Genomic DNA, 17503 nt, shown 5'->3' on the forward strand with positions numbered 1-17503 from the left:
AGTTAAAAAAAACACACAACAGAAACAGTCCAACTAATTGCTTTCAGTAGTAACCCAGTTATCTGCAATATTGGTGGCAGCATCATGCCAGGATTGGGGTGGAGGTTCAACCTCCAGCTAACATCCTTTCTTAAGCGGTAACTTTCTACCCTGCTAGCTTATCCTGGTAAATGCACCAGAAAAGGGTGTAACCCCAGAAAACTACATTCATTCCTGGGAAAAAGTGTGTGCAGTAGAAGCAAGTCTTTGGACTTGGTCCAGTCAAAGTCTAGTCCTGAATCCTAGAGAAAACCCAACTCTAAATGAGTTTCTAAACCTCTCACAAAAACCGAGAAAAGGACAGACACACATCAGAGTTTGTGGAGTTTGCAGTTTGGCAACGAAGATGAGAAATACAAACAACTGAGCCAAGCCTCGGCTGCCTCTCGGCTAGTCTTTTATCTTTGTTATTTCCCTCCTGCGCTCATCAGGCTGAGTGACAGAATTGGATACACACTCTTGGTCCGATGGCCTCGATGGACGGCAATGAGAAGCTCATGACCGTGAGCGAAGAACAGGCTGAGAAGGAGGAGACGTCTCTGTCAGACTTCTTTAATAATGAGAAGAGACCGGTGCAGCAGGCCCGTTAATCGATTGACACAGAAAGGACAGATAATGAGGACAGGTGTGGACGAGAGAGAAAGTTACCGAAGTTTGTTCAAGTTCCCCCACTTACCGATTTGGCATCAGCGTCATTAATCTGTTCTGTTAAAGTTTTTTTCTGGCCACACATGTGTGGGAATATAATTATACAGATGCTGAAAAGCTATTGTACTTTGGAGCAGAGGGTGCTTTTCATGAAATTGTTCCTTTCAGAGGTAATGGCCTTGATATGTCAGCAAAATGGCTCTTTAATGATGCAGAGGGAGGCATCGTCGCTGTGCTGCAGGGTCACTAAGCTCTTGGTAACGAAAAGCAGAATGTCCTGAACTCTGAAGAAGCTACTGAATATTATTTTGTTCCATACACCGTGTATTCGTCATACTAATGGACAGACAGAAAGCAGTACTTTTCAATGAGAGGACCAGAACAAGTGTGATGAAGGTTAGAATTTATAAATGGAAAAATAAGAAATTTAGTCAAGTATATGCTATTAGAATAAAATAAAGGACTTTGTGAATTCTGTACACATAACCATCCCTGCAGTTCAAAAGAGTTTAAAAAACATTTTATCACCTTTGTGCTTAATGTTTGAATTTAAACCCAGAATGGTTCATGTGTATGTGCAACTTTCAATGGGCAACTGATGTCTATGCCAAAGCCTTTGATCAAATCTGGCATGTTTAAAAGAGAAAATTGCATATTTACTTGAGCATATTGAAATCAGGGCATGTCAGGATTTTCCATTCCACACAGATTGGAAATGTGCTTGGACATATGCTCTGTATGCCCCGTTTCAAAAAAAAAAAAAAGTCACACAACTCTGTGGTGAGACCACAAACACAAGAACCAAGTTGTGTGAAAACCTCATTTAGTGCTGAAGGACTCGCACTGTCCCTCTTGACCGTGCGTCTCTGTGTTCTGCAATTAGTGTCAGTCAGTTCAACTTTACCTCCTCATCACTTCCCTGCATAATTCAACGGCTTCTCAGGGAGGCGTTGTCAGCTCTCAATATTAATTACGACTTTAAACTAATGACGCACCCAGCCAGGCACAGTCATTCAGATGTAATGTGTGTGTTTTTGTGTGCGCTTGTGTGAAAGGCAGGGACACGGCATCGAAAATGGGACATCCACCCTCCGCGACATGTCAGTGCAGGGATGATTAAAATGCGCTTTTTAATTAAAATGCAATCAGTGGATGTTGCCGACGATTACCTGAGGCTGGGAACTAATGTTTGTTGGGAGAAAAAAACGAGAGTGTAAATCTTAATGAGACATCCTGGCAAAGCCAAGCCGAATCGTCTAATTTAATTCTACAATATTGCAAGGTAATTTAACAAATATGTTTCTTTTAAAAAAAAAAATACATATATATATATATATATATATATATATATATATATATATATATATATATATATATATATATATATATATGTATATGTTTTATCTGGTCACCATTGTGATAATTAAACAGCTCATCAATAAATTAAGATGAATGAAGGGATTTGAGTGGAAGTAGTTAGTGCACAGTGACCAAAAAAAGATAACTTTGAATTGTTTATCTGCTTGCGATTTAACTCTCATGTCAGTGTTTTTAACTTTTTCCATCTGTGACGGCCTTTTCTTTTAGTGCCATGGTTTTTAACTTTTACATTATAAGCACAACCTCAGTAAAAACATCAAGAGTTTTTATAAACGAAGGGGAAGAACCTCTTCGTTTATGAGGTTCTTCCCCTTCAGATCCTCCACTAGAACGTGCAACGCATTCTTTGCTCTCCGTTCTCCGAACAGCACTACTGTTCTGCGACAACATAACAGGATTTGGGCTTTTCAAGTGCTTTCATTAAAAAAAAATAAAAAAAAAAGAAAAGAAATAAAGAATGTTCTCATCGCTGAATGGTCCAGCTTAATTATGAATTTCATTTTTACACAAACAAAAACATTCAAATTTCAAAAATTTAAGTTTTGCAACTAAAAGATATTGATACCTGCAGTAAAGGGAAATTAGAAGAAATCTAATTTGAAAATTACCACAAGTTATTCTCCAACAATGTGGAAAAAAGGTACTCCAGTCAAAACAGATCAACACTGAACTTTAACACACTTTGTGCCCGGAAAAGCTTAGCACGTATGGTTAAATGTTTGTAATGCTAATTGTTGTTAGCTTAGTCAATGAGCACAACAATAAGAAAACTGGTATTTTTTCCAACTTTACACAAGCAAAATTGTTAATTGAGGTGTTAAGTTATTTCAAATCTAAGTTGGCCTCTGAGGAGATTGATTTAGCTACAGTACAATGCTGTGGGGACGCTCTTTTTTTTTACAGAATGGCAGAGAAGTTGCTTTGGGTTGATGGGAAGCTAAATAAAAAAGGCATCTAAAGAGATTAGAGGCTCCAAGTGGAGGTTCACCTTCCAGCAGGACAATGACCCTAAACATAGAGTGTTATATGTCAAACACTATTCTTGTGTTATAACGTTCTACAATGTTGATTCATTCAACACTGTAGAATGACAATTTGATATTTGGCCATGGAAACAAGCAGCTTAGGTGGTTGTTTTTTGGGCTTTTTGTTTTACTCAAGTGGCAGCTCTTGTTGTGAGCTAGCGGCAGGTGTTCTAAATGTGCAGAAGCTTTCCCCCTCCAGAAATAGACGCAATGTGACCTGATTCATAAACACAGCATGCAGGGAGAATCCACGAGGATCAGGTCGGCAGTGGAAGAGAGTTAGTGATGCAGGTTTTTCTTAGCAGAAGACAGCTAAAATTTGGTACAATAAAAACAAAATGACAGCACTATATATTTTAAGAAAACTGTTTACTTTTGTGCCGTAAAACTTCCCAAAATCCATGTACAGCTTGGACCCTACGACCTGTATCTTGGTTTTATTACAACTATCTGCACCCGAGGGCGACACATACGTCTGCGTAGAGACACTCTCAGAAACTATTAACCTTCAGCTGAAATCTCCCTGTGTGTCAGGGACAAAGAGCGTGGGTGTCCAGCCTAAGAGGCGTGAAAACAAAGAGGAGGGAAATGCATTCTGAATGTCACCTTAAGAAAAAAATAAATAAATCTCGCAATATAAAACAGTAAAAGCACATATTTCAAACCTGTTAATCCCTCAGTTAAAAATTGTAGATTTGACAAATCTGGCTGTGATTGGTTGACCTTGTCTGGATCATTTAAAAACGTCCCCAAGAGGCAAAACCAAATCCTGAATAAGAAGTCTGTGATAGTTTCCCTCACAGGTGGTTGGCCTGTGCTGGGCTACCATCTGCGATATCAGAGGGGGCCAAGGAAGGATGCTGGGAGCCTGGCAGCGAGGACGGCCACTCCCAGAGCCTGCTGCAGCTAAGAGACATATTTCATCCACTCTCTGGGATCCTTTACAATAAATATAAGCTACCAGCAAGGACACCTGACTCATTCCTAATCACACGCACACACTCACGTGTGCTGCCTGCCAAAAAAGCCATTTTGGAACGCCGCAGTGGGTGACAACTGCAATGAAAGCACAGGGGAGCAGAGTAGGGAGAGCATGGCTGCAGCAGGGATAGCAGAGAACATCACCTGCAAGCAAATCACCGCACGCCTGACACCATGTCTACACCGAAACAGCTTGAGTCATTATGGCTTTCCCTTTCTAAGATTAAAGTAGCTCCACTAGGCTCGGCATTACGTCAAATCAAGTCATCTTGCTTAAAAGGGAAATTATGCTCAGATGATGTTTTGTTTTAGGAAGAGTACTTTTATTATTTTAAAAAATGACCCAGAGTCTGCCAGAATCAAAACCAGAAGGTTTGACTTAGAAGAAAACCAGAAATTGGATTTGAGCCTCTGTCAGTGGCATCTTAACTAAAAAAAAAAAAGAAACAGTAAGATAAATAATTTTGTTCTGTCTGCAAATGCAACCAAAAGACATTTTGCTTCTTTTTTTTTTTTTTTTTTTTGAGGAAAACATTTTTCATTTTTTTTAGAAAAATGAAAGATGCTCAGTCAATTACCCCATTTACACGAAGCCGCTCGTTAGTGAAACCCTGACATTTTGTTGCGATCCAGCCGCGGTGGAAACTGATCTTCATTTCAAACAGATCAGTCTATTTGAAACCAGGTCTCAGAACTTTTCGGGAACAGTCCCCACTGAGGTGTGCCCTACTCCGCAGGTGCAAAAGCGGCGAAAGCGCAGAACACGTAGCTACAGGGTTTCTTCTACGTATGCACAGGCAGATAACAACAAAAACAATGGCGGATAGCATTATGCTGTGTTGTGCTACTTTGCCTGTTCAGGTCAACGCAACTTCTGATATGAGAATAAAAGTGTTACATGCGCAGCGACTTCGTCAGGGACTTGCTGCAGTTTTCTAAATGAGGCGCTAAGTATCAAAAGCGCATGCGCGTTTCGATGACTTCCTAAAATCACAGCGCCACTTAGTGGTCTGACATGACAACTTCGATGAATTAAAGGTGTGTATGGAGAATATAATTTAATGAGGGTGAAGCGGATATATAATTATTTTTATTAGCTCCAAATAAAAAAGTATAGCTAAGTAAAAATTTAAAATAAATTCTGCCCGAGTTTGTAAGAGATACAAATAATTTTTATTCAGAGTCAATATAATGGAAAACTGGTTAAATTGTTTGCTCTGTTTAATTCAAATTATTTTTTTTTAAGTTTTGACAGAAGTCACAAATTTGTTTCCAGAGAGCAGAACTTGTCCTGCAGCACAAATATACAAATGAAAAGCCTCAGAGAGTAATTAGCCAACGCTTGAGGCTCAGAAATTGAGGTCGCTTTGACTACAGAGAGGACCTGACACCACCTGAGACCACCTGACATCTGGAGGAGCGTAAAAAAAACAATTCTGTCCGAATTCCCACTCAAGCAGGTCACTCTCAGTCACTCAGTTGCCAGCTTGAGGCGACAGCTCCCGACGACCGCCATGAATTAAAGATGGCATCACCGTGGCAACTGAGGACCCAGAAATAGGCTAGCTTGACCTTTTCCCCGACCCGCTCTGAGTGATTCAGACATTTGATTTTCTTCCCCTCATCTGAGACGTGATTGAGTGTTGAAGTGCAGAACCGGAGCAAGTCAAACACTTAAGCATCCTCCTTGTCACGCTCCGAGGAGCTCCGAGTGAATCAACCTGGCCAGGGGGGAAATATCAAGTTCTCCAGATGAGGGGAAAGGTTTACTGCCACTTGAACCCAAAATAAACTGCAGGTCATCCTGGCGTTGCAGTGATCCTGGGATCCAATTTTCTGCACGTGAAACCAACTGACATGCAAATGCAGGCGAAATGAAAAATGCCAAGGTTCTGGTTCGGCATGGAGCCGGCAACTTCATAATACCAAATGCCACCAAGGGATAAAACATCTTTCTTTGCAAAAGAAGCTTCATTTCCCATTTCAGCTGTATTAATGTAGATTATTATTACATGTTGCTTTAGAGTTTCTGAAATAGCATCGCAACTTGTGCTGCTATTATTTCCATCCTCATGTCCCAACTCGAAGCAGGACAAAGCACTTGGTCAATGGAACAAATTAAATGCATGTCAATGACAAATCTAGCAGAAAAGCACCTGATGAAAACAGAAATCCTTCCACTCTTCAGACCCAGTTTTCTCTGGGCCATTCTAGCACATGAGCTTTGATCTTTACCATTTCACTATAGCTCCGGATGTATGCTTGCGGTTGCTGTTCTGCTTAAAGGTGAAGTACAATTCAATGCAGTTACAACATGACATGTGAAAAAGTTTTAGGGGTAGTAATACTTTTGCAAAGTGTTGCGAATTGGAATGGGTCTTAGCAGAATGTAGGAGGAACACGACTAATATAAAACAAGAAACAAAGAACAGGAAAATAAATGAGTCGCTAAGAGGAAAGTACCTCTTCTCTGCACTGATAAATTGTGCAGAGTAATTATCAACATCTCCAGGAGACAAAACAGGTGGAGTACTGCTTTAATCACAGCTGAAACGACATTGATTACTTTTTCGCCAAGCATGAAGATCTTTCTGAATCTTCACAAAAGCGTCACTGTCCTCTACTTCGATCAAACACACAAATGACTTTCAGGCTGATTCATTCGCTAACAGCATTCAATCTCAAACTAAAAATGGATGCAAAAATGTGCAAGAGAACTTCTACGTGGTCTTAACAAAAGCTAGACATGAGAATACTACGTGGTCCGTGTCGCCGAAAAGTGCAGCTCAGGAGAAGATTGAGTCCGTGCATCACGGTCGCTCACTGGGATTCTCTCTGAGCGGTAAAAACTCCTTGTCGAACACTAAAATAGTCAACTGTCAAATTACCAACTTAGAAATTCATAGATCTCAGCTGAAGTAGCCACCAGCCGCTGGTGGGGTGTTGGAGGCACTGCTATGTGGGGAACTGATCCACTGACAGGAAGGTGTTTTTATTCCAATATTCCTTCTCCTGTCTGCTGTGTTTCTTGGTCTGAATGATGCTGTTTGTTCACTAATAAACCTCTGAGGCCTTCACTGAGTATATTACTGAAATGAATCTATGCAGGTGAATTCAAGTAAGGTTGCAGCAGACTTTGTACCAGACTTTATTTAGAGTTGTCAAAGTACTGGTGGGTTAATACACACGTAAGTCACATTTTAGATTCTAAATTCGTACATCATTTTAAAAACTATGGATATTTATATAACAGTCTGCAAAGTCGACTACTTTGTATTTGCCTGCCAGCTAAAATCCCAGTATAAATACACTGAAGTTTGTAGTCGTAACACGTCAATATGCCGAAGGGTATTAATACTGCATAAAGATGTGTTTGGTCTGCAGCAGTGCGTAAGTGCACATCATGGTTATAGCTGCATGAAAGTGAGGACTCAATGTCTCCTGCAGAGAGATTGAAGGCAACAAGAAAATCAATATTCTTCTTGCTTATCAATGGATTAATTGCTGTAGTTTATCAACTTACATTTGAACAGCTCTTTTTTACCATTCTCCTTCTCAGGTTATATTTTTCCTCCTTGACTCAGATTATCGGCAAATTATACCTTAAAACCAAAGCAGAGATGAGTCTAAAAAAAATAGATACTTTCTTAACATGTCTACTTGACATGGCTTGAGCCATCTCTGTCTCCCTTAAGAGCTTCTAATGTTTGACAAAGAGACATGAGAAAACCACTTTCCTCTCAATGTGCTATTATCATATCAGCTGTCACCGATTCCCAAAACATAAATATACAGCTGAGCCTACTGCCTGATATTTTCTTGATCAGAAAATCAGTACTTACACTTTTAAATGTGAAACTTAATCCAACAAAAACAAAATACATTAGAATAGCCGATTGGGGTACTATTTGTGTTTCTCTGAGTCATCCTACAGTAGTTCAAGCTTAAATCTTATTTAGGCTTCTTTTTATTTTATTTTTTTATTCAGATTTAGTATTTCCAGAAGATGCAATCACATGTAGGGTTCATTCTCATCATATTTCTTCAATATTTCTATGGTTCCCCGAGCTCAGATAATGGAGTACTTTCTAACCAAATGAATTCTAATTACACAACTTTATATTTCTGTGGAACAACATGATCACGATCTATTACAGTCACTGAGTCAGTGTGTACATAACATTAGTGGGTCAATATGTTAGAATTTCACCTAATTTAATTGGGAAATTAGAGCTTTTGTTCTCCAGAACACAAGGTTGGAGTCCAGAATTGAACTTATTTTAGCAATTAATTATTTACGTCTCTTCTTTTGTTTTTAATAACTTAGCTGAATTAATCACCAAGTGTATGATTGATACTATCCAAAAAGACAATTTGCCTAAAAGTAAATGTTTTTATCTAAGTAAATGTTCTTTTTTATTATTTTTTATTTTATGTTGTACACTGTTTACTGTTAAGACTAGGCATATATAATGCCCAACAGCAGATGATACCAGAAAATCCTAATGTTGATCAATGGCTCTCACACTGACTGCAGCAGCTGTGGAGCTCATTTATTTTGGCAAATGGGTTTTGCAAATAACACACGGGATGCTCATTTAACCATCCTGCACACAAAGACCGGATGTTCTGTAAAATAAAGCTTTGACCAAAAGGTTATTATTGAGCAGACGCTGTTAGAGAATTCCAGAGAGGTTTCGCTTTCAAAGTGTCAATAAAGTCTCAACTGAGCACACTGTGCTTCACTTTGACCCTCTAACAGATCTGACAGGATGACTCAGAAATCCCAAGGCAGGCAAAAAAAAATTGCCCCACAACCTCTATTGAGAGCATGAGAGAGGGGTTGTGTTAGTTTTGCAGTACTATTAGCTCCTCTCTTTGGATCCGTGTTTTCACTTCCATCAGAGCTGTGAAAAATGAGGCTTCAGTACCTGGAAACGTGAGTAAAAGGAGTAAGTAAAACCTACATAGCACCTTTGAAACATGAAATCACAAAGTGTCTTACAAAACAAGATTCAAAAACTACATGAGAAAAATGACTACATTCAGTTATTTATTAACTAAAGTAATAATAAAAAAAGATCATGGTACATACATGGTACAGTCTGAAGACCTTGGTCAGAAAACCATAGGAACCTGAAAAAGTTGTTTTGTTTAACCAGGTTATTAACTATGATTACAATCATCAAGTCTAAACATTGCAATATCATAATCTGGCAAAAAACATGAGCAAACAGAGAACTGAATCGGCCAGTTCAGGAAGGGATCAAGCAGGGAAACATCTAAAACATGCAGGGCAGTGAGCCTTGAGGACAAGGGCTGGGAAACGCTGAAGTAGAGAATCCACCGAGAGGAAAATGGTAACTGGAGGAACTGCAGCAAGCTACAGCTAAGATGGGACATTAGTCATAAACACCACAAAACTGGTCTTTACACAAGAGGAACAGTTGTCAATGTTGAAACAAGTGGTAGGAAGTCCAAAACTGCAGTTTGTCATTTTGTGAACACATGAGCTCATAATGGATTTTAGAAGTAACGTAAACATTCAACCACTATAAATCTATGTGTACAGGGTGGAGAGACTGCCAATCTTCCATTTCTTGGCAACACTCAAGAATAACCTGCATAACCTGGCCTGGGATGTAAAAACAGCAGGGACTCCATTTCAGGAAGAGCCTCTCTCAAAAACTGTTGGTGTCCTTCAATTGATGCTCTGTTGAAAGCATCATCTGCTATTGCCTCTGTGTGTGGTTCTCCAGCTGCACTGCAGCACACAGGAAGACTCTCCAGAGAATCATAAAATCTGTGCCCTGCACTCCATCGACTGCTCTCTGCTTCTCTCGTAGAGCTCCAGAGGTCCCGCTGACTTAAGAAAGCCAGGAACATTTTTGAAGACTCCTCACACCTTGGACACAGCAGATAGGAGTACCAAAGTGAGAGCAAATAGACTGAAGAACAGTTTATACCCAGTAGCCATCAGGGCATTAAATGCCAGCTGGCATTATATCTAAGGCACCAAATTTAGTTAAAACCCTTGAATTTTAATACATGTTTTTTATAATGGCAATAAAGATTATTATTATTAATTATTATTATTATAAGATTGGATCAATGCATTTACGTGTGTTAGAATGACTCAAAGACTAGACCAAAATCTAATTCAAAACTTGTCACAAAAGTTGAATGTTGTTGTTTAAAGATTATCTCCAACCAATCAGATTGACACTGAGGTATTTTGCAAAGAGTAATGTGGATAATTTTCAATAACTTACATAATGATACTACACATTCTGGAGCTTACTTTTTATTTTATATATATATATATATATATATATATAAATTCCCTTCTCACCCTCCGCGGGTGGTCTGTTACATCCTCTGAGCTCGGGTCCTCTACCAGAGGCCTGGGAGCTTGAGGGTTCTGCTATATATATATATATATATATATATATATATATATATATATATATATATATATATATATATATATATATATATATATATAGCAGGAGATTTTAAATTGTGTAGCATTTTCCTTCCTCTCCAATCATATTGAATTCCGTTTGTGGTTTTAATGTGACAAAATTTGAGTTATGGCACCACTCATATCATCCAAGTATCTTCATGGAGTTGTGGATGGTGATGCTTTGGGCAGAAAGGATCTGTGTGACAGTCTTATGGCTGTCATGACATGCAAACAGCTCAACTTCGACAGAGCTGATATTTCACAGCAATATGTCCTGTGATGACATCATCAGTGGTTGGGAAGCACTGCTAATCCACCTTATTTGCTTTTGCTGCTCCTCTTTAAATCTCTATGTGGCTGTACAGTTAAAAAGTTGAGCAGAGATGTTGGAGTTGGGGATATGATTCTTGTCTATCATAACGAATGAAGGAAATTGTTAGAACTTCCTCTTTTCTGTTTCTGCTCAGTGGATTTGCTCTGCATCCATGAAGCCTCCATTTCAAGTCTTCTGGGTTTTGGAGTTGTAGTTCAGGTATTATTTGATCTTTTGAAATGCTAATTAGCTGCTCCCAGTGGTAAAAGCAATACATTGTTGACGTAGTTATGCATCGCAGCAACAGTACGAAACTAAGGAGGTAAGAAATGCACATATAAAACCAGAAGAAACAATTGTCCAAACATGCAACACTTCAACTGAAAAAAACATAAACAAAAGTTTACAAAAAGAGCAAATCAGAACAAATGTAACAGGAAAACGCCAAAACACCGCCAGCATGAGAGCTGCAGCTCTAGATTTTAAAAGTGGCCATGAGTGCTGTTCCAAATATCGATCCTTTATTCTGTTCCAAACCCACCTGAAGTATAATCGTAGTATCATCTGATTAAATCAAAGATTTTGCACATCCCAACAGGGACGCCAATAAACATTGAGACTATAATTAAGTTTGGCGTATCTGGCTCCGTAGATCCTGCTGCACATCTCCATTTTGTTTGTTCTCCCTCACCAACACTACAGTTAAAGTTACACCTGTTTTCGGTGCAAATTCTCCTGCTTTTAGTTTGCACGGAACAAAATGGTGCAAATCCAGTAATGTGAGGCCCACTTGCCCATGTCTCTGTGATGAAGTATCAACCTTTACGTCACAGCATATTTCATGCCCCTGTGATGATTTAACACCTTTATAAGAATTTGATGCCACCACTCGGTTCTGAGATCTATCACCTGAAACAGGCCTGTGACAAAACAGATAGCCTATGAATCAACTCTAACTTGTCTCTGTGCATTTGAAGATGGTTGCTGATAGCCACATGCAATGAAAAGCTCCAGCAGCAGAAGCTTAGAATACTATATCTTTATGTGAGCACTGGAGATAACACTTGCACTGCATCTTAAATGGAGAGCATAAGAGAGCCGTTTCTGTAAACAGGGTTTTGATGAAATCCTTAAAGCCTGTAGTTATGATCGTAATCAATATGCAGCAGTAAAAGCCTCAGTCTTGGCAGTAAATGCTCTGTTCTCCATTTGTGTACGATGGGCTGCTTCCATAAGACTCACACTGACATGTTTCATTTTGCCAAATCCATGACACGTCTTAATGGATCTGTGCTTTCATGTTCCACGACCTAATGATTCAAAGCGTGACCTCGCAGCTGGAGAACGACTGTCTTTTTTTTTCTTTTTTTTTTTAAAGAAATCTGTTGGGATTTTCCGGAGCTGTTATTGGGATTCCGAGCACTGCCATGCCCCTTGCAAACAGAATGGAGATGCCGCACGGAATCTTAACGACATTCCTGATGGCAAATCTGAAAGGCAAAGCAGTGGAGTGTTGCTGCGCACCAAAATCAATTTCTGCGCATTTTCCATTGGGTAAACACTGCTCAGGTGACAACACAGTCATTATTCAAAGGAGGCTTTTTAATAACTTTCTCAGAATAAGTTTCCGTCACCCCTCAAACGTAGGTCGCATCAGCATTTTTCCTTTTTCTTTTGCAACAGCATGATATGGTTTAAATAATGATGTTTCCTATGAGCTGTAATTAGACAATACCTTGGTTTCAGATTAATTCACAAGCGTGGTTTTGAATGGCACTTACAGGCGTCAGACTGGAGAATGGCTGGTGAGTCATCTGGGCAGGAAGTTAACACTTTAACCCTTTTATGGTCTCGTTTCATTGAGCGAACGTCGAAAAGAAGCAGCTCTGACGTCATTTGAACAGACAGAGCTTTGTCTCAGGTATTTCAAACCACCGCACTCCGATGTGGATATTATACATGTTAACGGTTTATAGATGCAGCAAATGGCAAATTTATCAACTGGCAAGTAAAATTGACCCTTGCAAAAGTATTGACCCCCCGTTGAACAAACTTGTTTTATCTGGATTTTATGTGACAGAATAACACAAAATAAATGTGGAAATGTGACATGCAATGAAGACAACACATTGTGTTGTTTTTGTTTGTTTTGTTTTACTTTTGCAGATAAAAATATAAAATGTACTCAGAGCAGTTAGGTTTGGCCCTCATCAATACTTTATTGAGCGAGTCACAAGTTTTAGGGAGAATTTCTCTACCAGTTTGGTCACATTTAGACATTTATTGCTCATTATTTATTGCTAGAAAGTGAACTCTGATCGCAAGCTTCCCTGCATCTGCTTAAGAAAAGTATCCCCACAGCATGATGTTGCCACCACCATGTTTCATGGGGACGACGTGGTTCAGCTGAGCTCCATTTCCTCAGAGGTTGGAACTTCAACCCCATCATAGTTGACCGTGTTCTGGTATCAAATCAGAAAAACTGTGGAATTTGCAAATTGTTTCATTCAGTAACCAGAGTAAGTGCAATTAGCATTTAACATTATTAAGTGTTAGTTTTCAGCCACACATAGCATATTGAATACAGGTTTAAAAATTTCAGTGCTGTTTTCATCTAACCTGAGCACCTTCCTCCGTATGTTTCTGTATTCCCGACTCGTCTTCCCATTACTTTTTTCCCCAATAGCGCCTGTAGTGGGAAGGAGCTATCGGGACTTTCCTAAAGTTCTGTACTTGAGTTTAAGACATTTTCTGGCCATAAAAAAAAAGAAAAAAAAAAAGATGATCATTTTAGTCACCTCAAGTATAAGAACAAATCCCTGCGCCCTCCAGATGTACGGGTCTTCAGATAAAAGCCTGTATGCTGAAAAGACAACTGATCACAGATTTTCCAACAGTATCTGAATGTCTCTGCGGGTCATCCAGAGAGAGCAGGGGAGGGGCCGGACTACCATGCTGCAGCCTTTAGATGCATTCCTGCTCCAACACACCTGAATTAAATTAACCTCTCATTACCAGGTCTATGCAGAACTGAATGACCAGCTGAAAGTTGCAGGACATTAGTTCTTAAGTAAGTAACTCTCTTATACTGTGGAGTTAGCATTAATCTCTTGGCTGATTAATTTTCCCTTTGCCCAGTGAACGACCATGACTTGATAGATTTCAGGTTCCATCCCTCTTTCCATTGTCAGATTATAGGTTTTACTCTTTTCAAGTCTCTCCCCGATCTGTCTGCTTTCTTGGTCTTCATCTGAAGCGTCCACAGAACAGCTGGGTTCATGTCGAGATTAACTCAAAACGCAGGCAGACTCTGTTTATAAATTAGATATATAAAGGTATTTGACTATTTGCACTACTGAAACATTCAGCTGCAGACTAAAACTCCTAACGTTTGCTTTCATTTTCCCTCAGACATTCTGGACTCCCACGCACCACACACCCTTTCTGTCTCTCTCCCACACAAACTGCATAAATATGTATCCGTAGAACTATTTATACCACCCCATACTAATCACACCAGCTTACTTTGAATCAGAGCTCTACATGCCGTAAATCGCAGGGGGCCTTATTTAATGAAAAAAATAAATAAAAATTGTATCTCCAGCTTTCCGCGACACTCGCAATCAAGAGCTTAGTGTTTCAGAACTGCTGTGTGAAAATTCTTTTTAAATAACTCCCGTGGGGAATAAGCATGAGATCATTACCAAATATCCTTACCCATAACCTCGCAAACATCACGGAAAAAAAAAAACAAAACAAAAAAACCCCCCATAAAAACAGTATTTTAACAGTAAGATTAGACGGAAGACAGAAGAAGCGACTCGAATGCTGATTTAAATAAAAGGGGGAAATGACACTCCCCTGCTCTAAATATACCGGCTATGATGCAGTTTGTTCGGTGTCCGTATGAATCATCGCAGATCTCGAATGCCGACCGGAAACCTATATTTGCCTCCTGTTCATGATCCAGTTTGTACTGTCATGTGTTCTGGCAGCACAGAATGAAGCAGTAGGTGTGATAAGAAGTGGGAAAAACTGGGGAAATTCAGTTATCACAACAGATTTTCTACTATACGCTGCAAAATACATACATGTATATATAAAATATATATCTAATATATATCTAGTCAAGCTGTTTACTTATGTCTGTCTGAGGCCTTCCGGGAAAAACACATAAGATAATAATTACACAGAATATTCAACCTTATTTTTTTAGGAAGAAAGGAGAGAAGGAAGAATATACTAAACGAACAACAAAAGAAGGAGTGTCAGGATGAACTGAGGGACAGGAAGGAATGAAGCTAAATGGCACAAATAAAAGAGGCAAGATGAAAGGAATGGAAGAAAGGAAGGAAAGAGGGACACAGAGAAGGAGATAAATTCACAGAAGAGAAGGACTTAAGAAATTGAATGAAGTTTGGACACAAAGATGGCAAGATTGAAGAAGGCAAGAAAAAAAGAGCTGAAAACAAGCCCAGAAGTAAGATAGGAAAGATGGAAGGATATGAGAGAGGGAGCGAGGGAGGAAGGACATGGGGTAGAAAGAAGGAAAGGAAGAAAGACACAAATAGCACAAAGTATACATTACTTACAGAAAGAAGGTAAAAAGAACATATGAATATTTTCCTTGGTCCAATTTTAATTTTCTGTCCTGAAGACCCCTAAAATCAAACTCCTAACTTTTCCAGACTGCTCATGGATCTTGTGTGTGCTTCCTGCGGTGTAGCATTTAATGAAGCTCTGCTTTTTTGTTTTCCCACTGCTCTCATTCTGAAAAATCACCAGCAAAAATGTTTGTGAGGACCAGAAAGAAAATCTTGCATAAAAATTACGTAAAAGTTTTTGCAAATGTTTTCTCTATCTTTTAGAATTTTAAAATGTTCTAAGATCAACTTTGCACTTATCATGTATGCTACACAGATCCCCGGAGCTTATAAGAAGATCTTCCCTGATTATTCCTTAAGTGTGAGGGCATGAATTTCAGCTCTGGCCTCTGGAAAAGCCTCCCTGTGAAAACCTGAGGCCAGCAGAGACCATCCATGTTTTAAAATAAAAAACAAATGTAAGACTTTTCACTCATTTAACATGATTTTCAATCTAACTGTAACCATAGTTTCATCACATTTTCAATTGAGCTTCAGATAGTTTTTAAACAACTATTTTTATTGTACTTACTAATTTTGTTTTACAGATGATAGTGAATGTTTACCAGTTTTTTGACTATTTGTATTATTTTTTAATTATCTTTTGCATATCTCTTAGATTATTCGTGACATTAATTTTAGCACATCTTCAGGATTTACCAGCAGTTGCCACAAGTGCATCTAAACAAATCAGAACAACATCTAAAAGGTAATTTATTTCAGTATTTCAATTCAAAAAATGAAACATTTATTTGTCAAGTGTAACGATTACGATGTACAGCTGATTAAACCCAATGTTTAAGACCGATATAGATGGGATAAGGACCAAGTATGCACACAATGTGTTGCCATTGCTCCTTTATATAAATAGCAGCATTAATGTGGCATGAAGAAGATCCACCTTTAATAGCAAACTTCACCTTGTTCTGAAAGCATACAGCCCATTTACCTCACTTGATAGATTTGGACCAGTGAATTTCTGCCAGAAGTTTCTATCACTCGACACAGCAGTTATATCTATTTTCACCAACTTTTTCCTTCCACCAAATTTTCCAATTACCCACGAGGATCTCATCAAGTGACTTCAGTGGCCTAAACTGACAATTTCTACTTTTAGAAACCGCTTGGTCTTGAAATGCATCACTCTGTGACCTTTCTTTTAGGTTGTTTCTGTACTGTTCAGTCAATCTGTACATGCTGAAATAAATCAGCCGTGAAGCACTTGTATGACTGTCACTGTCTCGTCACCAAAAAAAAAACGTCCATCACACCAAACTTCGCTCTATTGCACACATTTCCCATCACGTTTAGCCCATCTTATCGCATGTAAATGAATCATACTATTAAATATACAATGAGGGCTACAGATGTGCAGTTCAGACAGAAAACACATGGGGTAGAAAGTAGAGAAGTCCCACAGGAGACATCTGGTCCATTAGGCCTGCGAGATTACGTAACTTTTCCTAATGATGGATGTTCGGACTTCATCCAGCCTCCTCCATCAATGTGCAAACTCTGCGAGATATTTGCTTTTGCACGCTGAGATTTCCCCTGAAGTTTTGCGAAGAGGCTAAATGTTTTTGTTGTTGTTGTTGTTGTTTTTGTTTATGCATCTGGAGATTTAGCGCCACAGTGTGACGACGGAACAAAGCAGAGACGAGCCCGCTCTGGTAAAAGTGCAATTGGGGAACGACCGTGGAATAAGATAAAAAAATAAAATAAATAAATAAAACGAATCTTACCGAATCTCCTGTCAGAGACGGCAGGTGAGGAGCAGAGGCAGACGACCAGCGCAGCGACGAGGACGGGACCCCGCGGAGAATCCATACCGCTCCTGCCTTCAGCACTAATCCATTCCCGCACACCTTCGCGCTAAAACTGCATTGTTTTCAGCCTCGGCCTCGGGGTGGGGAGGAGGACGTGCTGCACAGGACAGGAGATTTAAAAGTGATGGGAGAAGGAACAGCAGAGAGAGAGAGAGAGAGAGAGAGAGAGAGAGAGAGAGAGA

At 39.3% G+C, this 17503-nt stretch overlaps 1 protein-coding gene across 1 annotated transcript in view; it reads right to left on the reverse strand.

The window, feature by feature from the left end:
• ptprn2 (protein tyrosine phosphatase receptor type N2) overlaps positions 1-17503 on the reverse strand; it is a 148138-nt gene extending 130635 nt beyond the window's left edge. Inside the window, exon 1 of the mRNA XM_008396736.3 lies at positions 17238-17503. Within this exon, the coding sequence (XP_008394958.1) occupies positions 17238-17322 (85 nt within the window). The 5' untranslated portion in view covers positions 17323-17503. The remainder of the gene's footprint in view (positions 1-17237) is intronic.

Source organism: Poecilia reticulata, chromosome 20 (genome assembly GCF_904066995.2).
Source record: "Poecilia reticulata chromosome 20, P_reticulata-male-v2, whole genome shotgun sequence".
In the NCBI taxonomy this organism is placed as follows: Eukaryota; Metazoa; Chordata; class Actinopteri; order Cyprinodontiformes; family Poeciliidae; genus Poecilia; species Poecilia reticulata.